This window comes from Leuresthes tenuis, unplaced genomic scaffold (assembly GCF_036924035.1).
Source record: "Leuresthes tenuis unplaced genomic scaffold, fLeuTen1.0.hap1 SCAF_2, whole genome shotgun sequence".
Taxonomy (NCBI): Eukaryota; Metazoa; Chordata; class Actinopteri; order Atheriniformes; family Atherinopsidae; genus Leuresthes; species Leuresthes tenuis.
The window spans coordinates 10,565,137-10,586,384 of record NW_027325356.1 but is presented as its reverse complement, the minus strand read 5'-3'; the positions used below and the strand labels follow the sequence as shown (position 1 = coordinate 10,586,384).

Here is a 21,248-nt window from a genome sequence, read left to right as displayed (position 1 = left end):
TCCTTTAGGCACCAGGGAAAACATTTAAATTCCACATATTCCTCTGTAAATATGATGAATCTAGAATAAGCCTGAATTTTGAATGTCAATTGGTCATTTTAATAACCTGCTTATCGAGTTGTATCTTCACATCCTTGGCTAAGCAGCAGTGTGTTGCAGAGGAGCAGAGTAATGCACTCAGTAAAAAAGCATAAATAACAAAATAAAAGCATTACTTCTGGTTCTTGAGTACAGTGCCAACCTCTTTCAGAATGCTTTACCCTGATGGGTATTAGCCCATGACCTTCTGCTGCATTAAAAAAAAGAAAAAAGCTGCTTCCTCAAAGTGCTTTCTTAAATGCCGTTACACAACATAAACATGAATATACATTACGTGGGAGCCTTTTTTGTTTCCATTTTTTTTTTAATGTCCTGTATATGTTTAATCAGAAGGCATAATAAAGTGAAGTCATAGTGTGCCCCTCCTCTGGAGTTATTGCAGAGGGGGCGGAGGAGGAATCTTAACTTATTTTCACTTCGTTTTCACCTCCTCACATTTCTTCATTTCACATGGGCTGGAAGCCCCCGCGGCGTTCTCTTTCCCTTCTCCAGAGCAAAGTGAATGTGACTTTTCTAAGGGGGTCACAGGATGCCTGGAGGCCTGTGGGTGTTACTGGACTGTTGCCTGCTCTCAGCTTCACTGAGGGGCTTGTCATAGATTTCATCTCCACAGAAATGAGCCGGGGGGCCCTGGCCAGGAGCACAAGCAGCCAACGTTATGAAGGGCCCACGCTGATTATTTCCCTCTGACATCGCATCCTGAGCTTTCCGCATTAATCCCAGACAAAGGCAGCCCTTCAGTGCTGTGCCAGAGCTCAAATTAGGAGCCAGATAATGGCCTTGTTGAGTTCCTGTTCTGTTCACTGAGAGGCAGAGCTCCTGTTGAAATCATCTTCCTTGGTATTCCTTTTCTCCTGCTTGTTTTTTTTTTAAATCTCTCCACTTTGTTCAGACTGTGAGGGAATTCAGGTGACACAATTTAGCTTTTTTTCCCAGTCCAACCCAACCCACCTCCCATTCACGCACCTTTAATTTGATGGTGGCTATGCAGGACTTGGGCCTGTGCCTGGATGTGGATCGCCATGGGCTGTGAAACCGATAGCCAGCCAAAACTAGAGAGTCCGTCTCTAGCCCGATCTAGTCTGCAGGAGGTAACAAAGGAGGTCTTATAGGGCTCCGCAGGGCAGATTAGTTCCAAGAAGCCAATGGCTGGGGCTGCTGGCAAGCCTGCTGAAGAGGGCCCACTGTGGCCCCAGTGGTGGGTCACTGCACTGGCAGGGGCCCGCAAAGCACACACACCATAACTCTGCCTAAAGCTCAGTGGTCCAAATCCTATACAACCCTGACACACCACACACAGGCCTATTAAAGAAGACATATTATTCTCTTTCCAGCTCTATATTTTTATTCAGAGACTTCACTGGAGTGGCTCTGCGTGATTCACTGTTCAAAATAAAATCTTTATCCCATAATGCCTTATTTTAGCCTCTGGCTGATTCAAACAATAAATCATAAACTCTTGGGCTTTTGAGCCCTCCTCCCTCTTCTGATTGGTTAACTTCTGGAAGCCCACAAAGACCCAGCACCCAGTACTTGGTAGGACCACCACATTCTCTCGCAATGTGGACGGTCTAAAAAAAAACTGTAAACACAATAATTAAAGTAACTTTTTGTTTTCAATTGTGAAAACTTGTCCATTTACCAAGAAGAGTATACTTTGACTTGATGGGTGTGCTGTGCCTGGAAAAATGATTGATCTCAGCAATCCCAAAAGTAGAAAAACAGTTTAAAACCAAGCATTCAGAGCATCTTAAGCCTGGGCCTTTCACTCAAAGAGGTTGCTTATTTGCTTATTAAAGTAATTGGAAAATATCTTCACTTGCAATGTATGATGAGACACAGATAGAGACTCCTTTGCACATCTTAAGGTTCTGAGATGTAAAATTTGCCTCGATGCACAGTGTCCTGCAGTGTATAACGTGCTCAATGCTTTGAAACATCCTTGACACATTTATGAGCTCTGAGTTATCATTCAGGCACTTAGGCCATTTATCACATCAAAGGAAGAGCTTTGTTTGCTGACGTAAAAGCAACAATAGCAGCTAAATTGCCCCAGTTTGTACAGCCACACTGGCTTCCTCCTATCTGTCTCGACCAGGCGCAATGCTGGGGACAAAGGTAGGCGAGCGATTTAATAGTGAGCACAGTCTATTTTTCCATTTGAATTCATTTCACCTTCTTTCTTTGAGGCTGTAGATCAGAAAGAAGGAGTGAGGCAATAGAGTGAGAGGCATGGGGAGAGAGGGGGGAAAAGCACAAGGAAAACTGATGCCCTTTCCTCCAGCTAAATTAACAGGAATCACGTGGAAAACAATCTGAGTCTCCGATGAAGGAGGGAGGAGGGGGGGAACCATTAAAATTAGCCCCAAGCTATGGACTGCACCCAATATCACTAAAGCTGCACTCACTACAGATGTGGAGGCTGGCTTACAGGCAAACTATGCTCTGTTCTATAGCTACAATTAAAATCAACCTCGCTGCCAAAAAATAGGAGGGGGAAAGAGGGGGTAGAAAGGCAGACATGGAACATCAAAGACAGATTGAAATGTGTAGTCAGTAATAAGAGTGGTCTCCAAGCCCTGAGGTTCTCCACGGTCCCCTTGTTAATGAGAAATTTTGACCTCTGGTTTGTAAGTTAAACTTGTAATCTCGGTTAATGAAGTAAATCAATCCCAACTCGGGAGTGTTCAGTGTCTCTCCCTTTGCCTTCTCCCCGCCAACCTACCCTCTGTCCTTCTATCTTGTGCTTCTCTCCTTCGCTTACCCCTCCTTCTCCTGCGTCCCTCCCAATGTGCCGCCTGGGAGTAAAGTGGCCAGGTCTTCAACCAGACAAACAGGAAACTTAAAGAGTACGAGGGTTCCGGAGCTTGAGGGGGGTGTAAGGACTCAGAGGACTAGGACCAACCAGGCTGTTTGGTTAAGAGGGAGACGGGTCAACTGATTGCTGGTTGAAGGGACAGCATGAGGGAAAACAATGGCTCCTCCTCCTTGTCTCTTTTTTTCTTTTGCATCTTTGTCCTGTCTTTGCCCAGAGTCTGTTCAGATTAGTGAAAAAGTCATTGCTGATTTTGAAGGAGTAGTGGCAGTGCCGATCTAATCAACTTTACTCATCCCTGCTCCTGTCCTTGTCCAAACCACATACAAAGTGGATATTTTTGGTGGAAAAGAAAGCTAACTTTCATTTCTCTATTTAGTTCTTGTCAACATGTGGAGCTCTGCTTTTGCTCTTAACCATAGGCCTACCTATGCTTCTGTTATTTTCACAGGGTGCTTTGACATTAACCACTGATAAATGTTGTATCTATGTATTTATTTGACCACAAATTAGGATTGATACGGGATAGGATCTGAAGTATGGCTTTTGCATCATTTATGAGGATGTACTGAAACATAAGGATTCCCGTGTGGGTTCCCCTTCACTACATACTACATAAATATGATTAAAGAGGGCAGCAAGAGGCTGCTTTTGGTTTCATAATGTCAGGAAGATTGTAATGTTGGTTTGACTTAGCATCTCAAGGCAATTCGGTATTTCCAGTGAGGACACAAAGGAGACAGAGTTTAGTCTTAATAATGGTTACAGGGGTTTCTTGGCCAGATGCCATATGTTCTTAAAGCATTTACACGGTGCACTTTGCCAGTTTTCCTGTCTCCAATACACTGCAGAGCACTGTGGTGCTTATTTATCAACTGCACTATAGGTTAAAGCATTTGAAATGTAGCTATAGTATTAGCATGAAAAGATAGACGCATTTGCTTAGTCTTCACTTGTGTGTAACCACATCATAGCTGTTTGTCAGTTACTTTTCTCAGTATTTGGTAAAATTTACACATTCTCATGTTGCATATATGGTAAACCCCTGTAGGGATTATGATATGGATAAAGTATCTTCCAGGCAGCATCCAAGTCAAAGCTCCACCTAGTGAATGAAAAAAATTGAGCCATTGACCCAAACATGTTCTCAGAGTCTGTTCTAACTTGCAACGTATAGCAGATGATCATCATGTTTGCTACCTTAGTTTTGACCTATTAGCATGCTAAGATTGCTAATTAGCAAGAAAATATGTAATAGCATAAAAATCTTGCTTGTATTTTTTATTAGAGATTAAGAAAGTCTCAGGGTTACTTAGATAGGACAAACAAAGTCAGTAGATCTTGACATCACAGTGTAGAGGCAACCCACTGATTAACCAGATAGGAGGGTAGTGGGCAGCTTGCAAAACATTTAATCTTCATCATGATCTGTTCCATTTGTTATTTTGGACACTTGCATATATAGAGTTTAGTGTGCCTGAATTTAAGATGATCCCTAATTAGCTTGTTGGACTGTGTCTCTGTCAACAGATTTGTGGCCTCTTTTGACTCTGTCAGATCATTTCAGCACCCGGATCTTCCAGATAATTTAAGGAAAGATCTGTCTGGCTCATCTGAAAGTAACACACCACCTTCTTCCCTTTCAGAATGCCCTACTGATAACAATCAGGAACTTTCAACCAATGATTTTGCATGAATATGCATAGTTGATCTACTCGTGGCTCTTCTGTTGTTAATGATTCCTAAAAACAACTTTACATTTCGACATATGCATTATTATCCACAGAAGTGTTAACATTAAAATCTTCTTATTCAGATAAGAAGTGCCTATATTTCCATCTTCATGGTAAAGTGGTGATCCCCTTCATTTCTGCCTGTAAAACTTTGCCCTGAAATAATATACAGTTTTGACAACAAAGTTAAGCCCCAGGCACTCAATAGATACTCATCTTAAAGAAATTAATTACCTCCCTTGTTAATCTTGATATAATTAAATTTCTGAAGAATGAAATTTGCTGCCCCCCCCCCCCCCCCATCTGCTTCACTGCTATGGAGGCGTACCAATAATGGCTGGCTCTCTAGCTAGCCTGCTGGCCAGGGACATGAAGACAGCCTAATATCGTGGGCCCCTCGCTGTACTATGCCGCACTGTGCAAACCCACTCTCCTCATCCTACGCCTTCACTTTCTCATAGGAACAGGCAGACTAGATGCCTCAATTGTGCCTTTGCCATTCTGTAACTGCTTGTGTTCACTCAATCCTGGAGGATAATGTTATCAAACGACTTGAGAATTTTGGAATGCAAGAGCTGCTAATGAAGTTGTCAACACAGAGGCTCTGAAACTTACATGTTAGAGCCCTGGAGAGACCAGAGTGTTATTTCTGTTATGGCTCACTTTAGAAACTCCTGTACCTTCATGTGACTTATTGTCGTTATTTACTGGACCTCCTGCAATGCTGCTGGATTTAACCCTGATTTTCTTGTGTGACACAGAACTGGCAATATGTGGAAACATTTCATTGTTGCTATGTTTTTTATGTCAGTTTTATGTCAGCTTCACTGTCAGCTGCCAAGGTTTGATCCTGGTTAAAGAAAGAGGGAAAAGATGGAAAAGATCTTTCATTAGAGGCTGGTAGGGAGGCAGATGAGTGCCAGGGAGGGAGAGTGAGCGATGGTAATATGTATGGAGTAGGCAAAATACTGCAGCGAGATGGCAGAAATGCCAACATAGAGAGTAGTTTGAGTTTTCCAGAATCTGATTCAGGACTTTTCATCGTGCAGCTATACATCACACATACTGTGAGAAGCTCCCCACTGTTTAAAACTCAGTTCTAAATAATTAAACACCTTCTTTACCATCACTTCATTATAATAAATCCCTGATCTCTGCTTTTTCTGTTCTTTATATTTAAAAACATGGATTTTTGTTGCCTTCTCAGACATTCTCAGACACCATCAAACTACAGACGATGTCTTACTGAGGGTAAATGACCCTCTGTGAAAGCAGATTAACAGCATGTTGCCATCACAGATATTTGATGGTTATTTGGATCAGCAGTGTTTGCCCACTGCACCTTATCAGCTTAGCTGCATAGTGGTTTGATGTCAATTTATCGTCCCAGGGAATCATACAGAAAACAAAGCAGTTTAGAGCTTACACATCAATTAAGTTGTAGCAGGTGTGGCCTTTAAAGTCAGGACTTTTATGGTGATTTTAATATTCAAGGTAGGAAAGCAGCATTTTTTTTAAGTCAAGTACAAGACTCTGATCTGCTGTGAGTTACCATTAGAATGTTTACTTTTACTTGGATTTTTTTTAAACTAATCAAATATAAACTAATCAAAGAGTTGATATTTCCAAACTCTAAAAGCTACTGCTGATAACTACCTTTATTATTCAACTCTCTGAGCTTTTCATCACTGGCCCAGAAGCACATTTTTGTCTTAGTCTCCCACTGTGAAAGACCCCGTTTTGGCTTCCTATCAGACACAAGTTGCCCCTCATAACCTGGACCAACCACCAGCTACTTAACATGACAGAGACGGTCCACGTAAATTAATATTGCTCTGTTTCTGTCCTTCATTCTTAGGCCTGTTTATTTCTTTTTGTTAAGATATTGTTGTGATACAGTGTCCTCTATTTTGTTTTTTAACAGGAAAACAGAACGCCTAAAATTAGCTTCAGAAAATGGTGAAAGAGAATAAACAAGGCGATCCATTAGTGAGGATGGGTTATTGGCTGACTTGCCTCTTCTCATGGCGGCCCATTAAAAGTGATAATGTCTGCTTGCAGCAGTGCCTCGGGAAGAAGAAGGAGGCCAAGGAAGGCATATTTCACATGCATCAGACACTGGAATTAAATAGACCAATGTTCCCTAAAAAGACTGAAGTACATCTCTTTCTGATGTGCGTCCCGGGCAAAAATTCATTGATCTTAGAATGTCCCTTGGCAATTATAAAATATTAAATCCAAGTCGCACTTTTCAGCTCAGCTTAATTTTTTTTCCTCGCTTTTCACTGCTTTCCATTTGACCAATTTAGAAAAAAAAAAGTTGGAAATGGATGGCCATGAAAAAAACCGACACTGATGATAAAGGCTGCGCCCACTTTTAGATATCTTTTGTTATGGTTCTGTATTGTTTTTGCAGAGCATGTCAGATCATTAAATGAAATGAGGTCCCAGCTAAGCTGAGAGTGCCTGAAACATGTCTTTTTAGACCATCACAGCTGTGTTAAACAGGAGTGCAAGATTGAAGCACACAAGGGCGCAATATTTGTGACATCATTATTTCTGAGCATAGGGTCCTCAGAGCCGTTGATGCCTCTTTCAGCACTCTGGGGATGACAAATATTTGTCAGCTGCTTTCCATTAGGTCTGTGGCCCCGGTGCTTGCCTCCTTGGCCCCTTTATGTCCCTCAGAGATTATAGAGGGAGTCTGCAGTTAATTGCCCAAATCATTAAATTTAACATATATCTCAATAAATATAATCAGCCAGCTGTTTGACAAGGTACACAGTTCATTAAGTCCCCTTGCTTGTTTGTCGTTTCCCTAATTAAGATTTAGAATCGATCATTGAGTGTGTAATGTACAGTGTAGCTGGGGTTGCATAGGGAGTCTCTTTGCTCAAATGAAAAAGGAATGGCATTCGTTTGCTAAAGCTTTACCATTTACCACACTGACTGCAATGGGAATTAGACATCCTGTGCTAATTAGGGAGGCCAATTAACTGTGAAATTCAGGCGTTTTTGACAAATAATCTCAGCAGAATACAGACATCACCATACACATGGATGTTATCTGTCCTGAATGGTGAGCGGATAAAAGCTGTGGCTCCTGTGCTGTTTTCGACGCCTGCCTGTTTTGGTGCTTTGTTTGTGTTAGCTAGCATGCTGCCTAACCTATTGTCTCCCAAAACAGCTTAGATAAAGAATTGGCACCACCAGAGAAGCTCAGTGTTTCTGTGGCTCTCATTCCCATTTTGATTCATGATCACATGTATTTTTTAGACTGCATAAATTATGTATTTGTTGGACTAATGAACGCCTTCCACTGATAGAACTTTGGAGGAAGTTCTGAATAGCTGGATGTGGCCTCTATCACCCGCATCAGCGTTGTGAATGCATGTCATGGCAATTCTGATAATAAAAAAAGCAAAGTAATCTAGCAAGACCTGACTGACTTTTTGGAACAACTTTAATGTTCACACAAAATGTAAATATATCACCTAGGTTGGCCCTTTTCACTACACACTGCTGCTTTGGTGTGTGTGCTTTTACGCCTGTTGTCTAACTTGTGGACAACCATAAAACAAGCTCCAGCTGTCTTTATTACCTGTTCGACCTATCTCAACTGCTTTGTTCCTGCAGAACATAGAAACACATTTACCCAGTCTTGCATTGCCATTTTCTCTTCAGCTGGAATTTAATAGAAGGGCGCCATTACACCATGGAAGGTAATGGCTCTGGGTGTCTGCTGAAGCTGTTTGGATACCAGGCAGCGCCGGAGGTGTGTTTGCAGGCCGCCGATGGGCAACTCCTGCAGCTGCCCGCCTCAGGTGCAGGAAGAATTGAGTACTTCCTTTTACAAGATGTGTAATTATTATGGCAGACAAGGGTGTGGATTTAAACCAAGTCAATATGTAGATAAGTGCTATACATACACACACATACACACACACACACAGCTGCTTGGAAATGGATGCCGTTGTATGTGGTGTTGTAAGGGAGGTTGCCAAAATGCTGTGCAGGTAGGAAGAAAGCCTTGTGGGTCCCAGGAAAATGAATCTGATGGGAGGAATGAGGCCTCCAGGAAAGTGTCAGCAAGCCTATAATGAGGAACTCCTTAACTCAGTCCAAATTTTGCAATGCTGCTTGGCATTTTTGCCCCCAAAAACCATCCAGATTTATATTTTATAGGTTATTATATGATTTTACATTTGACATTGAACTGCCATTGAGCCATATTCTCTGCTTATGAGCAAAAGAAGTAGAAGTAATAGTATAAGTAGGGTATTTAGTTTGAATTTGAATTAATATCGTAAATGCCCCATTAATTACAGACAGTTGTTTCTGAATAGCTGTGAAAACTCTGTCAGGCTTGCCTCACACCCTTGCATCCCGTTGGATAAAAAATCAATGACACTAGGGGTCACAAATGTTCAGAGAGACAGTCTATTAAATTCTTTTTCTTTTTTCTTTTTGTCTTTCTAGGTCATCTATATAAAACATGAAACTCTACCCTTTCCCCCGAAGAGCATTGATTTGAATCAGAACTGCTCTTCAGACAGCCATTTTCCTGCTGCTCATACTTAGCAGGCGCCACGTTAGGTGCAGTGGGACCAGTGTCAGCAGCACAGGAACTGAGCCTGTGATGGCTAAATGATGTCAAAAATGGCCCCATTACCGTCAATTTGAGATCAAGGGCCAATACATAGCGCGAACCTCTGCCTTAAATGTGCTTTCTAATCTCCTCTGCCTGCATGTCTACTGTGGCCCCTTGGTGCGTTCTTTTTCTTGTAAGTAAAATGTGTCACTGCTCATATGAGGATTTATGTGTAGACTGACAGCTCAGAATAGAGCACATGTCTGCAGAGCAGTGGGATCCATCGTGCTGCCTTTTGGTGCATCATCCTCAAGTCAGTGTCTGTTAGTGAGCTCAGCGCCATACCATTTTGCCATCCCACTTGTTTCCCTAATTAGGCCGTTTGCAGGACGCATTCTCCTTATTGTGGTCATTTATGTTCGATAGCACTCTGAACTGATAGGCTGGTGTTAACTGGTTGTTCCTACTTGGAATGTTTCGCAAAGACATCAAAGAGTGGACCACAAGCCTCATTTGGCAACTTCTTCCAGCTATCCATCGGCTGCAAAACACCCCAGTGCCTCGATTATTAACTCAGTCACTACCCTCTCATTCAGCTTGAATTAAAAATTAAAAACCAGCAGAAATGACAGTGCCACACCATTGAAAGTACAGTGTGTAAAACCAACAAGGGCTCATTAGCGGGTAGTTCTGAAGACAAGCATTCTGACTAGAGACTCATTACACTTCTCCTATTTTAACTCTAATTGGGTTCATTTTATATATGAAACGCCTTGAATATTTAATGTTGGAAAAGTTCTAGTTCTGATACTTTATGCAGTCAAAGATACTTGGCCTGTGTTATTTGTCCAGGTTATCAGGCAAGCTGTTAACTTGTGCTGCTCTATAGAAAGCACCAGAGAAGAAAGACGTAGAGGGTATTGTTTTGTGGATTATTGGTTGGATCATGATCTTCATATAAATAAAGGTAAATTGCTAATTACAGAAACAAAGTTGCCTGGATTGTTGGTATATCAGCTGTTGTCGTCCTGGTGTACTATTCCGACTGTACACAATAGCATGATCTAACTATTTAATAGATTAGAATTGGCAATATGTGAACAAAAAGTTATTACCCCACAATCAGAAATGGTGTTGCCAATTTAAGACCCTCTGAATAAAGTCTTTGTTGTATTTTTTACAAGTTGTTCAGCTAGCCAGGCTCAGCATTTTAATTAAACGTATTCAAAACAATGTTTTGGTTTCTTCCTATGGCTGCCTTCACACAATCTTTTGTTTCTCTTAGGTTGAAAAGAAAGCGAGAGGGGAAACAAAAGCAAGATTGTGTTTCCAGGCAGGAAAGTTTGAAGTTCTTTGTTTGGAAGCAAGGTTCCGGGTGCAGCACACTGTTTAGCTTGGTGACCCTGTGACTGCCTTCTGAGGAACTGTATGAGCAGCCCTGCAGAACTGTGCTCCAGGGTCAGCTTTCATCTTAGCAGTAACCTGTGGACTTTGAAACTCAGGGCGATGGAATTGCAGCTTTGTCAGTACACTACTAATTAGAAAATTCCTAACCTCAAGCAAGATGTTTTAATTATGTGTTGTGTCAACGAGTTTGCAGATTTAATCCACCGTTGATACACACTCAAGTGTGCAAACTGTGTCGCACATCGTGGTAGATCAAGTGGAATGGAGCTGGGGCTTTTATTTTCATCTTCCTCTTCCCCGTGTAACCTTATGCCTTTCCAGCACCCTGTTCGTTAAGAGCCCTCACATGCTTAAGTAGTCAAATTAGATGGGGAGTTAATGTGTTAACTCAAGAAAAAGCTGGTCTGATTTGCCTTGGTTTGTATGAAGCTGAACAATGTGACAGTATTGTGCTGGGTGTGAGCTCTCTGTTGCAGTGAGTCAGTGTGAGAGAAGACAGGAAGGGGTTAAACAGAAATTGAGCGGGGATGCTGGGGGCAGCAGTGCTGCAGAACATAGCAGTGTTCGTGCGAAGGCAAGTCATTTCCCGAAACACTGCAGACACATGGCCTGCGGCGCTCTAAAACCTTTGGAGACCAAAATGGCTTGCAGGAGTTAGAAGTAATAAGGTGTTTTTTTGCCTTCTTTCTCCTTGACTGAAATTCTGCACGGTTGCTATGCATTGCCATGGAGCTGTGTAGCTGTTTTTATGGTTTATGTGGGTATTAAGATACTCTACAACTGGCCATTTTTTAGATTTGTTGTTGTTTAGTTTGAAGCAAATGGAAGTTGTTTGTTTTGGAAGTAATTCCCTCATTCTTTTTTCTTTGCAATGATCAGAATGCCAGACCTCACTCTTGTTCCTTTGTATGTCCCCCTTATATCCCTTTTAGTGTTTGCCGACTTTTTTTTTTCTTTTCTTCTCATAATGACAAATTAACAAAAGCATGTTTGGGAAAAGAAAAAACAGATGTAGCAAATGCGCTTCACTCACCTCCATTTTTGAGAGTGACAATGCCAGCCTCTTGTTTAGGATTTTCACCCAGAAAAACAACCTGTGATAGAAACAAAGGCCATCTGTCTGGTGCATGAACACAAAGCTGTGGTATTAGTCCATTCTGACCTCTGTCGTTATCGGCAGACTGAACCAAAACCCTTTTCATCCTTTCCCCTGGTTCTGTTAATCTTGGCTGCCTTGTCTGCTTCAAAGAGGGCTCCGGCATATAATCTGGGTATGTGCATCTGTGAATTATTATTTTAATTCTTTATACGTTTATTAGAGCTGAATAAACTCCACATCAAATACATCACTCGGGCAATGTCAGAAAGCCCGGGGCAAATCAGCCGACATCTGTTAACTCTTTCAAAATGGCCTCATCCAGCATGTCTGTGGGCGTAGAGGAGCGAGAAAAAGGGAGAGGCGAGGGAGAGAGAGAAAGTCTCTGGTGCTGATTAATGGCGGCCGTAGGAGAGGCGTCTCAGGCCGAGTGTGGAGATGAAGCAGGGCTGCACTCCCACGGCTGGGCTGCACACTGTAAACACTGTGAAGGGAAGGGGCAGCGTTCCTCGACTGAAATGCAGCATGGAGAACATGTGGGAAAGCTTTGCATCCTGGCACATAGTCAGTCAACCAGGCAGTTAGTCCTTCAGTCAGTAAAGGAGTCAGTCAGTCAGGCTCTAAGCCAGTCATTCAGACAGCCAGTTTCTCAGAAAAAATAGCCAGTCAGCAAATCTGTGTGTCCTTCAGTCAGACAGCATGCATGCTGGTGTGTCAGTTAGTCAGGATCTCACAATGAAAGGAAGCCCATCAGGACTACCTGCTACCACCATGTCAAAGAATCTCTTCGCTATTTACACTTAACAAATACAGCTGCACTTCCAAAGTATGCCTGGCTTTCTGCCAGGATGAGACGGAAAGTTCATCAATATTTAAATATTAGTCTTTGTTCATTCCTGGTTTTAACAAAATACCACCTGGTTCAGCTTTTGCATCTCTTCTTTGTTTAGCTTGTCAACAGCCTCCATTCTGTTATATATGTCCTCCTTGCCTGAAGCATAGATATCAGAGTTTAGACAGATTTTTCAGCATCAAAGTAATAATAACGATGGAATAATGTTGCATCACAAACAGCTTATCTGTTTCTCAAATTGACACGGGACTAGTCTCCATCCTCAGACATGGATGCTGAGCAATATTTTCTCTCCATGTTGCAGTTTTAGTTAACGCAGTGTGTAGGCTGGTGTGTTGTCACATACCGTCACACACACTCTCACACACTCTCTCACCATGCAGCCCCTGTCTGCAACTGTCTGCCGTAAGGAGCGGAGTGCTGAGACAGCAGGTTGGACTGCGCAGGGCCGAGCAGCTCTGTGTGCCTGGCAAAGTGGGCCATTAACCCAGCGCCCTAAGGTGTGACCTGGGCCAAATCCAATATTGGCTCCGGCATCAAGGCACAGGTGCCACTCAGGGTTCAAAGCCGCAGATCAGCAAACAACTCCACCTCCATCGCTGCCCTACACCCCCCTTCCTTTTCTTAAACAATAAAGAAGTGAATATAAATTCAGACTGTAGATCCATGCAGGCACAGCTGCTGCCCATGCTCTGTTTCAGACATGGTGTCTAAAATCAAGGAAGAAAAACACAGTAACAAAGTTATTTCTCTCTATTTGTCAGACATATATGAATGTCCAAACATGTCACCCAAGTCACTCCACTGAAATCTGCGCCCACTGCATCCTGTTTTAAGGGCTCCAGGCAGTTCTGTTGAAACTAAAGGAGACAGTAAATAAGTTAACTGTATAATGCCTGCCTTTTGAGTAATTTTTCAGTTCAATTTTTTAAGTCACTGTCATTAATGTAACTTTTTAAAAGCTGCTTATGTCAACACTACGATACTTTTGATGCATAGTTGGTGCTTTCGGAAAATCTTGAAGTTTTCACAAAGAATTTGGAAAATTTAAATTTATTTGCCTGCTTGCACTGCATATGCAGTGTGAAATGGGTTCTGTTTTGTTGTTTTCACACTGTATTGTACTAATTGTCAGCAGCACAAATCACTCCAAGGCTCGCTGTTTCTGCTTTAGCGTGCACACACAGGAAGTGAAATAGCTTTTAATGATGTCTCTCTTCCATTGCCAAGTTATCACGTATTTCGACAGAACGTTGTTGATGACTACAACTATTAAAGAAGCCTCAATACAAACCAGCTTTAGAACCATTCTCTCCTCAGGTTCTATCCTCTGCTGCATTTTTTCTCTATACCCCACTCTAAACAAGTCAAATGTCTGAAGAGATGTATTGAAGTATCCCTGTTCATTCTGCACGACGGATATGTCATGTGACATAATGCCTCCGAGCACCCATCACAGATAAAATGACAGATGCTGTTTTTTGCCTCATGGTTCTTTCTTGGCCAAGCTGATTTTGAGACTTTTATTTTTGTTCAGCCTCTCTGTCTCTGCTTTCCTGCTTATTCTCTTATTCTCTCACTCTCTCTCTCTCTCTCACTCACACACACATATATGTATGTATACATATACATACATATATGATTACTGTGTAATTGTTGGCATCAAGGACAGTATGGTTGTCGATGTCTCACTTTCTTATTTAAACTGACGCCCTGCCATCTGCTTTGTGGGTGTTTACCCCACCCATCCACTCTCATGCCTTCGCATAGTTTCTTGCATGCACCCGCGAGAGAATCGGTCTCCATAGATACTTACAACAACACGTCATGTTTGGGTTGTTGGCGCTCTTTATGCAGAGGACATGTAAAGACAAAGAGAAGAGGTGCTGTTGCGTTAAGTGAATTCCTGGACAGGCACTGACCTCTACGCCTGTATTTAGATCTCTGAAGACTGCCTTTGTCCCTGAAGGGGATTAGGCATTCTGCGAGCTGGAGCACAATACCTAAGGAGCGATACTTGGCTATATATTGTTGTCACCCTCCTACCTACCATTACCCACTGTGTTCACGGCACCACCCCGGCACCGACTTTCAGCCTGTGGCTAGTTCTGCCCATCTGTCCAGGTGGATGGATGGCTTTGATTGGTAAAATCTGTGGTCCTGTCATCGGCCTTACTATTGACTGGCAGTAATTGGCATGGCAGTAGGCAGGCCCATCTTTCACTTGTGGTCAGCTATGATTGACCTGATTAGGTCTGGGTAGCTCCCTCAGAGTGAGAGCTCTGTGTGCCCCGGGGCTCTGACGAGCTGGCTGTACCCACTTGCCCCTCAACCAGCAGCCACAGATGATACATGTTGTTTAGGTAAGTTGGCAAGAACAGTGGCCACACTGGCCTCCCTCGTCACCCAGCGTACAGGGGTCAGAGAGTGTACTCAGGGAAATTTGAGACAAGGCATCGTCATACAGTGTACACAAACCCAGGCATATGAGAGGGCGGATGCTGGAGGGACTTTGGTTTGGTTCTTGTAAATTCAAACCCATCATATGTTTGCAATTAAGGCCTGTCTGTACAGTGTGTTTATAGAGTGGTGCAATCAATGTAATTGTGAGAGGGTGTTCCTGACTGAGATGTCTGTCTTATTTCTCTCTGCCTGGGTTCAAGTGGGCACTTGCTGGATTCGTCTCCCAGTGTTTCTCATTTCCAAATGTAAATGCATCTCATGATTTGTATCGGCCTCTGTATACACTCCCTGTTTTTGTCCTTTTTCTTTTTTTTCCTTTGTTCTCATTTTTTCTTGGATCAGACACAAACAAGGGCTCCATTTCAGAGAGGAACGTCAGCTCTGATCTATGTCAGCAGCTTTTGTTTATTTATTCCAGGCAATGTAAAGAGCCATAAAACACACTTAATTTAAGAAGATGGTTTCTCAGGCGATTGGGAGCGCGTCGCCAATATTTTTCTCAACAAAAAAGATTTAGTGTGCACCTGAAGATCTGTTCGTTATTAGGGTTTCCTTTTTGATCTAATTTCTGCTCTGCAAGAGGGATTATTTTTCTTAATTGGAGGTGTATGCTTGCATAGAGGCCACAACATTCCTTACGACTGATATTGTCAATGTGTTTGGCATTCAGCAAAGATTACCTCATAAGGTGAATTGGAAGGAAAGAAATACTTGCAGACTTCCAGACACGCTTATGTTTCACTGTGGAAAACTCTTCCAGAGATTACAAAGATTTTTCTCTTCCTTAAAAAAAACTACAAATTAAAAAAAAAGTGAGGACGAATTCCCAGAAAGGGATAACATGCACATATGCAGATAAAAGAATATTTAACAGAGCGGCCTTTTAATTTTTCTAAAAAAAGAGTACAGTTGCTTTATTTTTTTTGCTAACATAAGAAGGACATGCGGGACATAAGTAGATAGAAACACATCTTTGGAAATAAAGTAATGTTAGAGCATTCAGGTTTTTCAGCAGGGCCTGAGGAGAGGTGGGGGGTAGGGTTTGAGTTAGACACCGCAAGTGAGCTTGCAATATTGATAACCAATGTTGACTCAATTAACCACATTTTCCAGCCAGAAACTCAAAGCTGGAGCATTCTGAAATATTGCAGGATTACACCAAACATATGGAAAAGTGTGGAAAAGTGTTGATGTCTGGGAAATGCCAAAATTGAGGCGCTATTATCACACGTTTTCAAAGTTTACCATAATATTTTAGCCTCTTAGCATACTAACATGTGACTTACCACTTTGTCAAAGCACAGTTGAAGTTGATGGGAATGTTAGTTTTCAAAGTGCTAGATCTAGAACCAAAGTACAAAAAGAGGTGCTGGATAAAAGCTATAAAATGCATCCATTAGCTATATCTGTTTTACACAGTAGAAAATTGCAGCTCTGTCCATTACACAGCGAAAACAGAGTGACAGACAACAATGCACCATCCCTCACACCAAGACAATGACTTCATATCTCCAGATATTCTGATAATAGGGGTGTGTATCTCTCTCATATACGTTTATTTGGTACATATCGACATATATGAGGTAAGATATGATTCAGGGATGATTCAGGGCCATTTGATTAAATTTGATTTGATGCAGTCCGATGCAGTTCTTTATATTTGTCCTTTTCTGTTGTCAGTTTAAAAAAATATTTTCTTTGTCTGTGGCATTAGTTCACTACATCCAGAGATTTACTTAATAAAATACCAGAAAATCACCACAGTTTTAGCTACCCTTAGAGATCCTGCTCATTCTCGAACACATTACTAGACAGCTGCTTTCTTTCTTTCTTTGACAAGGTTTGTACCTTAGTCTTAGATGTGTGAAATTTGGTGTATCTGTAATGAAGTTGTTTATCTATTTTGTTTTTTTTGCATGATGTACTGATTAACTGATGTTGTGGTCAGTTTTGGTCTGCCTAATTGCATTTGGATACAAATGATCCAATCTCTGCAAATTGTTTCATACCCCCATTAAAGCTTTGATTTGATGTAGAAAAAGCTTCTTCTGCTTTTAATTATAGTTTATTTGTGACTCTTTTACTTTAAGACACTGCCATGTTTATAGCAACACACACAACAAGTGTTGCTGGAAGATGATTTACTTGAACAAGCTTTAGTCTTCTTTAAGATCACCTAAATATGGCCTCTGTGGGATCACTGTTTTGTTGAGTCACATTTGACTCCAGAATACTTTGGAGTTTTTTATAATTTTTTTTTATAATTTCCCGATATATAAAGAAACCTTTGACACAAAAGAGGATGCAGTTTCAGAGGGGAGGGGTGGCTGTAGCTCAGGAGGAAGAGCAGTCGCCTGCCAATCAGAAGGTCCATGGTTCAACTTCAGGCCACATATCAAAGTGTCCTTGGGCAAGACACTGAACCCCACATTGCCTCCCAATGCATCCAGCAGTGTATGAATGTGTGTGAATGATTAGAACAAAAACCACTGTGTGTGAGTGAATGGGTGAATGTGACATGTAGTGGGAAAGTGCTTTGAGTGGTCAGATTGACTAGAAAAGGAGAAGTACAGTCCATTTCCTTTTCACTTGACCATGACGCTTGAAAGCTATGGATAGTGTTAACAAATTCTGTATGAGATAATCACCTTTGGACCTCTCCCTTTTCTCCAGGTTTCTGGCAGCATGGCAGGCTCCCCGGCCAGCTCCTCCACCCCATCAACCTCATCTCGCCAGTACACACGGCAACGCATCACTCGCGTCAACCTCAGGGACTTAATATTCTACATGGAGCAGGAGAGAGAGACCGCCCACTCGCTCCTCCTTTACCGTGCCCTGCTCAAGTAGCCTCTGCTCCACTCAGCGCCCACCTCAACCTGCTCCTCCTCCTTCTTCCCAGCCACGTGCCTTCAGATCAGGTCTAATATTTCAGCTCTGTGTCTCCATATGTACTGTAGTGATGTTTGATGTAGCTTTTAATAACAAGAAAGAGAGAGGGATAGAAAAAGTACAAAAATCAAACTGTTATTTAGTGCGCTCTCTGTTTAGCTTCAAGGTGTGTAGTTAGATCATTGAATTTAAAGGCCATGTCATATTCTTTTTGTTGGATTTGTCCAAAGGAAGGATGTCTTTGTGTCACAGAACTTGATCCCGAACTTGCTGTATGCTGGGTAACTTCTGGCAACAGTTAGACATTGTTTGGTGGAAGCTGCTCTATCAACCACTTAAAAGAAAGGATTACATTGACTAAGCAAAATTCACACCTTGATGTAGCCTCCCATATTCTCCACGAGCTTTTTGTTGAACTTAGTTCAATGAATGTGGTTTCGCTAAACTTAATCGATGAGACTACAGATTTCTACGCAGACATTTAATTTTGAAATGGATTCCGAATAACAGCATCATGTTACATTTCCCTACTGTATGTGTAAATAGTTCTTTTTGAATTATTTGACAGCATGTATATTTTTATCACATGTAAGCTTTGTAAGAAAAGGAGTGATTCATGTGTCAGTATTATAAAACCTGATGTTTTGTAAAATCACGTGCTTTCGAGGAGTCCAATTTAGACAGTTTGTTCTGTAGAGTGTTGTTATAAGGCAGACTCCCCTGCCCCCTCTGCAGAGGTCATGTAACAAAACCGCAGTTGGCATGTGACACTTTCTTCTGAGTGGTCACCCATGTTGAGTGAGTCAGTATTTCTTTTTTAAACAGACAAAATGTGAACACTGCTTTTATGACTAGTTGTTTAGAATTTGTGTCCTGCAGTATCCCGCCCACATTCCGGTTTGAAGGGATAAGTTTTGTTAGTATTTGAAGTTAGGAGAACAAAAAATACATTCCTTTACCTTTCACCCTTACTGTCCTATCTGTAAATCACTAATGTTTGAAAACAAAAGAGAACTAGTCCACCCGCCGACTACCACCCACTCTTTCATGATGACTGAATGACAAGAGTAATCCATGAAATGTTGTGGTGCACTGCACTTGTTTATTTGTATTTTTACCCTAAATGAAAAAAATGACTGTAAAGTAAAATGGCATCTGTGTAAGGAAAGAGCTCTATGATTTTCTCTTAAAACTGGTTATTTTTTCCACTCTTTTTTGCTACAGACTGAAGAAAGCTATTTAAAATAGCATTATTTTACATGTCATCTTGGATATTCACCCTTTTTTCAAACACTTTTTTTTTTACAAACCCTTACTGTTTTATGTATTTTTGTCTTCCATGTTTTATGTTTGTTCTATTTAACTACATTTCTTGGCCTCTATGCAGCTTTTCTTGTCATATTGAAATTTATTTAAATATGAGTGACATTTAGAACAGTTGTGCATTGTAAATTTCAACAGCACTTTTTTTTTATATCTATTTTACCTGACAACTGAAAGCTGTCACTGTATTATAGCAAAGAAATTTATCTTTTACGGTATTGCCAATTTCTGTCAAAAGGCACTTATTTTTAACATTTAATATATTTCTTTCTTCTTTTTTTTTCTTTCGAAATTGGCTTTTATGCTTAGTACAAGTAAAAAAAATCTCCTAAATATCTACAAACAAGCACAACAACACCTATTATGGTTATTTCAGATAGTTTTATTAATGATTTCTATGGTCTGGTGGCTTCACAGGAGGACATTTCTACTATTACTACTATTACAGCTTTTTAGCCAAAATAATAGGACAATATTCCTGATGTAAACAAATGGCGAAGTAACATTTCAATGTGAGGATGATTTGTAAATATTGTTTACAAGACTATGTGTTTATTAGAACCACGTTATTTTTGGTAAACTCTTGTACATATCTTGAGAATTTCCTGTTTGTGTGAAAGAAACAAAACTTGCGTATTTGTACCTATTTTGTAAAGGAATAAAAAAAAACCCTGTTTACTAAACTGAGTCAACACTGGCTTTGTCCAGTTCTTTTTTACAACAAGAACACATGTCAGGGAAAAGGATCCAAGGATGAAGCAAAAAAAAGTTTTATTCTGCAATCACTCTTCCAAAAAACCGTAACACTGCAAAAACACTGTAAACTATGAGCAAGTATCCATAAATGCATTTGTACCTGTATTTTTCGTGATAGAAGGTACTCAATTTGTTGCAACAAATGCTGAAATATTTTTTCTCTGTAACTTTCTGTGAAATAATCGGCTCATTTAGGCTTTGACAGAGGTGTGTATACTACTGTGTTGTATCATATCTTCTTTTAACAGCACAATCAAAGCCTCTTTGTGAACTGAGTAGACCAGTTGCTGTAGCTTTGAAAGTTTCCCCGTATTTACTTGATACAGGATTTCAAGCATCTTAGCAGTTTTGAGCCTCATTTGTCACTTTTCTTAATTGACATAGCTCCAAATGTTTCAGAGGGTGACAGATCTGGACAGCAAGCAGTCCATCTAAGCTTCCAGACTCTATTACTACAGAAGCCATGTGGTTGTAATGCAGAGTGCGGCAGTATGCAGTTTGAAATTACCAAGGCATTTCTTGAAAAAAAAGAGACATTTGGATGGCAGTATATGTTGTTCCAAAATGTGCATATTTTGTTCAGCACTAATAGGGAAGCCACAGCTGTGTAATTTACCCATGCCATATGCACCTATACACACCCACACTATAATCGATGCTATAACTGTGTGCTGGGAATACGTAGATGATCCATCTCTTCTTTTTTCAAGAGGATGCATTTCCAAAAGAAGTTTTGCATTTGGAGTCGTCAGATTACAGGACAGGACGATTTTCTTTGTTATCAATGTTTTTTTAAAGATATGTTTTACCAAAGTGTACTAATTTACCCTTTTTCATTTCCATTTCAAATTGCTAAGTACAAACTGAGTCAAGCACTGCTGCTCAGCTATGAAAAGTCCCCCCTGGCTTTTTGCTGCTAATTAAGCAGAAGCATTTTTGAAAAGACCAAACCATAGCAAGATATTGGGGTTTGAAAGCATATTGTCTTCTTTCAAGATCTCGACCTAGGCTGTTGCTCCTCTGAAGTTTTAGACTGCCGGTCTAAATTTAGCCTGAAAGTCAGCCTCCCCTCCTTTATAAAAATGACCAGGGTACACACATGATTGCAGCTTGCTGGTGAGATTTATCAAGTTATGTCCATTCAATTAAAGAGCACAAAGTTCAAGGTAGTGTATGTAACAACAATAAATACAGGATCATATTTAAAGCTGACATCTTCAGTT

The 21,248-nt window shown here is 41.0% G+C and overlaps 1 protein-coding gene across 3 annotated transcripts in view; it reads left to right on the top strand.

Moving 5' to 3' along the window:
* The window catches only part of LOC140301609 (transcription initiation factor TFIID subunit 4-like), an 82,635-nt gene extending 62,653 nt beyond the window's left edge, over window positions 1-19,982 (top strand). For all 3 annotated transcript variants that reach the window (XM_072380161.1, XM_072380160.1, XM_072380159.1), the window contains one exon: window positions 17,731-19,982. In XM_072380161.1, coding sequence (XP_072236262.1) covers window positions 17,731-17,904 — 174 coding nt within the window. In that variant the 3' untranslated portion in view covers window positions 17,905-19,982. The remainder of the gene's footprint in view (window positions 1-17,730) is intronic.
* Window positions 19,983-21,248: the final 1,266 nt, after the last annotated feature.